The 7,659-nt window shown below is 38.5% G+C and overlaps 1 protein-coding gene across 1 annotated transcript; it reads left to right on the forward strand.

The window, feature by feature from the left end:
- The first annotated feature begins 216 nt into the window (after nt 1-216).
- Nucleotides 217-3,479, forward strand: Rpn2 (Regulatory particle non-ATPase 2). Its single transcript, XM_088234722.1, has one exon. It carries the CDS (start codon nt 353-355, stop codon nt 3,362-3,364), a length of 3,012 nt encoding a protein of 1,003 aa, XP_088090848.1. The 5' UTR covers nt 217-352; the 3' UTR covers nt 3,365-3,479.
- The last annotated feature ends 4,180 nt before the right edge of the window (nt 3,480-7,659 follow it).

Below are 7,659 nucleotides of genomic sequence, written 5' to 3' on the forward strand. Positions count from 1 at the left end.
CTTACTAACTAAACTAAAAAAATAAATTTAACAAAAAACGACACTGGCAAGAACACCTCAGTAGCGAGGTGTAAAAGCCACAAAAAAGAAGAAAAATGTGTTCAGTAATAAATAAAATTAAAAAAAAATAGTTCTTACGTATTGAATTAACTAGAACTCTATGTCAAGCATGAATTTCAAAAAAGTAATTATTGTCTACGACCAGCAGCTTTTGTCAAGTAATTTCTGTCTGTGTCATTTTGTCGGTCGAACATCTTTCTTGAATAATATTATTAACGAAATGTACCTAAAGTAATAAGTATTTCGTGCGTCATTTTTATAATTTGTGAAATCCTGGTTACAATTTTTTAAAATGAATATTACATCGGCAGCGGGGATTATATCCCTGTTGGATGAACCTACATACGAGCTGAGGGTTTTCGCACTTCAAAAGCTCGATGTCATCGTGGACGAGTTTTGGCCGGAGATATCTGAATCGATCGAAAAGATCGAAATGCTTTATGATGACCAACTTTTCACCCATCACAAACTCGCGGCGCTTGTGGCAAGTAAAGTTTATTATCATCTTGGATCATTTCAAGATTCCTTCACATACGCTCTTCGTGCTGGTGATTTATTCGACGTGAATGCGCGAAACGAATATGTAGATACTACGATAGCGAAATGCATCGATTTTTACATACAAAAGAGGAAAGCTTCATACCCCGACTTTTCAGTGTCTATCGATAGTAAGTTGGTCGCAATTGTAAATCGTATGTTCCAGAGATGTCTCGTAGACGGACAGTATCGGCAAGTTCTCGGGCTCGCGCTCGAGACTCGGAGGATGGATGTATTCGAGGCCGCCATCACACAATCTGACGACGTCCCTGGAATGCTCCTCTACGCATTCACCGTCGCCATGAGCCTTTTGCAGAACCGAGGATTCCGTAATACCGTGTTACGATCGCTGGTCGGTCTGTACCGGGGGTTGGCGACTCCGGACTACGTCAATATGTGCCAGTGCCTTATCTTCCTGGAGGATCCTCTGGCTGTCGCCGAAATCCTAGAGAAGTTAACTAGGAGCTCTCAAGAATCTGTTCTTATGGCTTATCAGATAGCGTTCGATTTATATGACTCGGCGACGCAACAGTTTCTGGGGCAGGTGCTCCAGGCGCTGCGCAGCACAGCCCCCGTGCCTGCCGCCCTCGGGGGACAGCCGCAGCCGCAAGGGGGCCCCTACTCGCCCGCCCCCGCTGCTCCCGCCCCCGCTGAGCCCAACGTCACGGCCTCTGACCAGAAGGCGGCGCAGAGGGACCTGGACAGTCTGTCTGAAGAGGAGAAAGAACACCAACGTCGCTTCGAAAAGCTTGTTTCCATTCTGGGAGGAGATGTTTCTATCGGTCTCCAACTCCAGTTCCTCATAAGATCTAATCACGCTGATATGCTGATCCTCAAGAATACAAAAGATGCCATCCGAGTGTCTATTTGTCACACTGCGACTGTGATCGCCAATGCCTTCATGCATTCTGGCACAACTAGCGACCAGTTCTTGCGTGATAACTTGGAGTGGCTCGCCAGAGCTACTAACTGGGCTAAACTCACTGCTACAGCATCTCTCGGAGTGATCCATAGGGGCCACGAGACGGAGTCGCTGGCCCTCATGCAGTCATACCTGCCTAAGGAGGCCGGACCCTCTTCTGGTTACTCTGAGGGCGGAGGGCTGTACGCCCTAGGGCTCATCCACGCTAACCACGGAGCCAATATCATAGATTACTTACTGGGGCAGCTCAAGGATGCTCAGAATGAGATGGTGCGCCACGGGGGCTGCCTGGGGCTGGGTCTCGCTGCTATGGGGACCCACCGCCAGGATGTGTATGAGCAACTTAAGTTCAACCTGTACCAAGACGATGCGGTGACCGGCGAGGCGGCCGGCATGGCCATGGGAATGGTGATGTTGGGTTCTCGGCATGCTGCCGCCATCGAGGATATGGTCGCTTACGCTCAGGAAACTCAGCATGAAAAAATACTTCGAGGTCTCGCTGTAGGAATCGCCCTGACTATGTATGGACGGCTAGAAGAAGCCGACGCTCTCGTAGAGCAGTTATTACGAGACAAGGACCCTCTACTGAGGCGGGCAGGATGCTACACGCTAGCCACGGCATATTGCGGCACTGGGAATAACCAAGCCATCAGAACGCTCTTGCATGTTGCCGTATCGGATGTGAACGATGATGTGCGTCGTGCGGCAGTAACCGGCTTGGGATTTTTATTATTCCGCACTCCCGAGCAATGTCCTTCTGTAGTATCTTTGTTGGCGGAATCTTACAATCCCCATGTAAGGTATGGTGCGGCGATGGCCTTGGGAATAGCTTGCGCTGGAACTGGGCAGCGAGAGGCGATTGCCTTATTGGAGCCCATGTTAAAGTTTGACCCCGTAAATTTTGTTCGTCAAGGAGCGCTTATCGCTTCTGCCATGATCTTGATTCAACAAACGGAAGCAACTTGTCCTAAAGTCACATTTTTCCGCCAACTCTACGCTCAGGTTATATCTAATAAACACGAAGATGTTATGGCGAAATACGGCGCAATCTTAGCACAAGGAATTATCGACGCGGGTGGCCGCAATGTCACAGTTTCCCTGATGTCTCGCACTGGTCACACTAACATGGTGGCAGTTGTAGGTATGCTAGTGTTCACGCAGTACTGGTACTGGTTCCCTCTCGCGCATTGTCTCGCTTTAGCCTTCACCCCCACTTGTTTAATTGCTCTAAATTCAGACCTTAAAATGCCGCAGTTAGACTTGAAATCCAATGCCAAACCGTCACTATACGCATACCCAGCACCTTTGGAAGAAAAGAAACGCGAAGAACGCGAACGTGTTACGACAGCGGTTTTGAGTATTTCAGCTAACCGCGCACGCCGGAGGGCACACGCGTCAGATTCTTCTTCTAGCGGAATAACTAAAATGGAAGTAGACGAGGAGGAAGTTAAAAAAGATAAGAAAAGTAGCTCTAACATAACATTTATTTCACTCAAGAATGATTCTTCTACTTCCAAAGACACTAAAGAAAAGAAAGAAGAAACCTCCGAAGAGAAAGAAGGTAAAGATGCTAAGGAAACTAAAGAAAAAAAAGAACCAGAACCGGCATTTGAGATTCTTAATAATCCAGCAAGGATACTTCGTCAACAGCTCAAGGTCACTTCTATTGTGGAGGGCTCGGGATATGTTCCACTGAAAGATGTGGCAATAGGGGGAATCATCATGCTGCATCACAATGCCGAAGGTGACCAAGTCCTGGTGGAACCAGTAGCTGCATTTGGTCCAAAACCGGAAGAAGACAAAGAACCTGAACCTCCAGAACCATTTGAGTATATTGAAGATTAATCTGAATACAACTTGTCATTGTATTTGTTTAAATATAGCTTGGATTTTTACTAACAATTAAATACGAATAAGATTATAAAATGTTTTTTGTGAACAAATAAAATAATTATTTACATTTTTGAGCTTTTTTTTATATAATTAATATATTGTTTTTTAATTTTATATTTAAAGCACTAACTTTGTGGATATTCATTATAATAAAATAAATAAAACAACTTTATATAGATAGAATCTTTCTACAGCAGTGTTACTAGAAAGATTAAAAAAATTGCTATCCCAGTTGATATTCTGAAGGGAGTTATTAATTGTATTATAATTTACATTTTTAAATAATATTATAGTACGGGAGTAATTAAGCATTAGTGTAAAAACGGATAATTATAGAGCGGTGTGGTGCCGACACTCGGGGATGAGAGGCTGGCTAATTTTGGAGATTTCCAAATTATAAGAACTAACGACTAGATCGAGATATTTGTTATTATTTGGTATACTGCAATAGACTAGTAAACGATAATACATCTGAAAATTTAGCTGTAATAACAGTTTGATTACTATTTGCCAGATACATGGTCCCATCGATACTCCTATGCCATGAGGCTTGGGGCGGATTAAAATCACCTATTATGATAAATTCATCATTGGGATGTTTAGTTCTAATGTCACATAATTTGTCGAGAAAGATTAGAGAATGAGATAAATGGTTAACGCCTGATGGAATATAGACACAGCATAAGTTTTTTTATTTTTATTATTAATAGTTGATTTTACCCATATGTCTTCAACTGATGATTCCCATACAAGTTGATGAAAAACTTTGTATTCTTTTTTCAATCCAATCATTGTTATTTCTATAAATTACAATGAACTTCTACCAAGAATTTTCACTCACAAACTTGAATATTTTATACTTACTGTAGTGATGGATTTAGTCTTGACTGTAATTCCATATTATTAGTGTTAATAGCAAAGAATTAACACTTAGTTAAGACCACAGTTTTTTTTTAAATACATTTTTATTTAGTACCACCAACGTCCTAGCAAGGGTCATGGGACTTATTGGGAGCAAGACTTATTTTCTAGGAAGAGAAAAGAATGCTGTGGGATTGTAAAATGCGCCCTCATGAGGGTTGCGTGCCTGGAAGTCACCCGTCTGACCAGCCCCTAGCTACGATGCTGGGTACAACTGTGAATTTTGAAACATGTATAATTTTAATATTAATTTTATATTTGAATCACTAACTTTGTGGTTATTCATTATAATAAAATAAATTCATTTATTCTATGTATAATTTTAACCCTGTTGTGGTTCCGTGTATTCATGAATCCGAGGTCCTTCGTTCAAACACCGCTCTACCAACAATCATTTTCTCTCGTCAACTCATTGATAATGCCCTAAATTGAAATAATAGTGTAAATCAGAAGAACACACATTGTTTTTTTAAAAATATATATTAACTGGAATGTGTGGTCTAAAAATACAATGTTTTAATTCTTTATTGTTCATTTTATAATTGTGTATTGTTTGTAATATTTCTTTGTCTTCATATTTCGTGCTGTGGCCTGTTCGGGATTCTAGCTGTCTTTACTAAATGTCTAGGTACTCTATTTTGTTTCATGTTCCTTACAATAAAATCAAACCACCTTGTCGTAAGGCATGCAACACAAAGTAAATCAATTGACATAACTACAGAAAGAAAAGTTCAAGAACAACTATTAAGAAGCTTTGAGAAAGCAAGGGACAGATTTGTCGTGGTTTGCTCCACAAAATGGCGTGCATACTTGATGTTTACAAATCACATCATCGTTTCCTTATCCGCCCCTGTAGTGCATAAGGCGCTGTATTGGCGTAGGGTATTTCAATATTTTTTTATACAAAGGCAAGCTAGTTTTGAGTGCCAGTCCAGGAACTATAAAATGATTTGATGTAAAAGCTTTTATAATTAATAAACCATGTCAAGAACCGAAGACCTCTTATATGGTAGACAAATGCGTTATTCACTGGACCAAGAAGCGAATAAAACTTAACATAAAGTTAAAGAATTTATTTTGGTACCAGATGGCCAGTGATTTTTTTAATCCTAGGTATCCTAAAAATATCCTCGTCACTGATTAATTGTAATTAAGTACATTTTAGGATTAAAATTAGAATATAAATGTGATCTCCCAGGCTAATGTTGATATCTGTACATTATGCAAGGTGACAAACATTATCAATGAAATCGAGAAAGGGGCACCATGTTGGTTTGGACATGTAGAGCGAATGGACACCAAAAGAAAGGCTGAAAAGATTTACATTGCGAATGTTTATGGATGAAAAAGACAATAACCATCCATCCAAAAACACTTGATGCAGAGGTAACAAGGTCTGTTTGCAAACAGTGGTGTAGAGTTCTATCCTCTCTGCTTACCCGTATGGGGAATCGGGGTGATTGTTTGTTTATTAAATTAGAACAAAGGAGTAGTTTCATTATATATCTTTATTATTAAAAAATTGTAGTAACTTATATTACAACAATATAAATGAGTATTAAACTCCACAATCACGGCAATAAAAATAGATATGCAAGTTTAAAAACATAACAAAAGGAAATAAACATGTCAAATATATATAATAAGTGGAAGAATGTAATATACAAGGATATTTAATAAGTAGAAGAATGTAATGTTTAAGGATACTGAAAAATATAGGTAATATTGAACTGTTTTTATGCCAGAATTTTGTTATATCAACTCTTTCTTGTTGCGAACTGTAAGTTTTAACTGACAAGCGAGTCATTGTAAAATACTAACATAAATTCATGAGTAGGATTTTGCGCATGCCTCAGGAGAACCTAAACCCAAGTTGCCTCTTTATACCTGAGGGCTCCCGCCGTCCTGGAAGACCGTTGATGATCTTTCAGCGGAACTAAGGGACGTAGGAGGAGGCGAGAGTGCTGGCTGGCAATATGAAGGCATCTGGTGATGTCCATATGCTCAACTTAGGAGCGGATGTGGAAAAGAATAAGAGATGGATATACATAAAAATAAATATTTCAGCATGCATGTACTAATGAATTTAAAGATTGCAAAAACATTATTTTTATGAAAAATAAACTAGATAATATATCGCAAAATAAATTAATGGCATCAGATAGGGTGCTTAGTTAAGGAAAAAAGATAAAAAAAATTTTCATGTTTTGTAAATATGAAATATTATTAAATTGAATAAAATCTAACATTTTTATTTGTCAACATCATCAGTAAATCGATGAATCCTCGACTACACTATTCGATTACTAATAGCTAATAGTCCATTATTACAATAATATTAAAAATAAGTCTTCGTAGAGGATTTAGGAGGACCTCAGGGTTATAACACTGCCGCTTATAAAGCCACCCCATACAGAAAAAAAACATTCTAGGATTATCAATCATGGAGTTAGCTACAGTTTGGAGCAAAACAATGGGCCGTAGGTACTTAGGTCGAGAATTGCAAGCACGAGGAACAGTCCATTACACGTCTGTTAAACTAAAAACCAAAGCAAAAATTTGCAATGCTTTTGTTTCATGCAATAGAGCAAAATGGCATCTCTGTGAGCGGGAAAAACTTTGTTTATATTTCATAGCGGAATGGTTTATGCAATGGAAGATGAGATTTTTTGTTAAATTTACTCTCGGAATGTTGCCAAATTATATTGTACATACATATATCAAATATGTAATTAAACAACTACGGTACTTTGTACCATTATAGGTTTGAATTCAATCACATCAATTGTCAACATTAAATTAAAAAAAATTCTTCAACTTTTTGTACATAATGTAAATTGTACATTGGCGGGCTTATTGCCAAATGGCAATTTCTTCCAACCAACTAATAAAATAAAAGTTTTATTTTTATAATTCGAGTTACAAAACATATTCAATAGAAAACAAAAATAAATAACCTAAAGATATATAAAAATATAAATAAATGTATGTGTGTATAAATTATCTTAAATCAATACCATTACTCAATGGGAAAAAGGAAAAAAAGTGGAACAGGAAAGGAGGAGAGATTAACGAAGATATGATTGTTGAATAAAAATATAGCGGAATAATATTCAATATAACTAATGCAATTAAATCTCATATTATTGTCGCTTGGCATGCAACACCCCATTAGCGACAAAAAAACTTGTCGTTTGGGAGAGCAAAAATAATTTTAACAAAAAACTAATTAAATTAGTTTTTTGTCACTAACGCGGTGTTGTATGTCGCATGACAATATGATGATTCTTCCGTAATTTGGACCAATGTTTGACTGTGGCACCATA

The sequence above is a fragment of the Micrasema longulum genome, unplaced genomic scaffold (genome assembly GCF_059751315.1).
Source record: "Micrasema longulum isolate JH-2025_06_02 unplaced genomic scaffold, ASM5975131v1 h1tg001268l, whole genome shotgun sequence".
NCBI lineage: Eukaryota > Metazoa > Arthropoda > Insecta > Trichoptera > Brachycentridae > Micrasema > Micrasema longulum.

Excerpts from the sequence above, each read along its gene's own strand:
- Rpn2 (XM_088234722.1), top strand. The coding sequence starts at position 353 with ATGAATATTACATCGGCAGCGGGGATTATATCCCTGTTGGATGAACCT.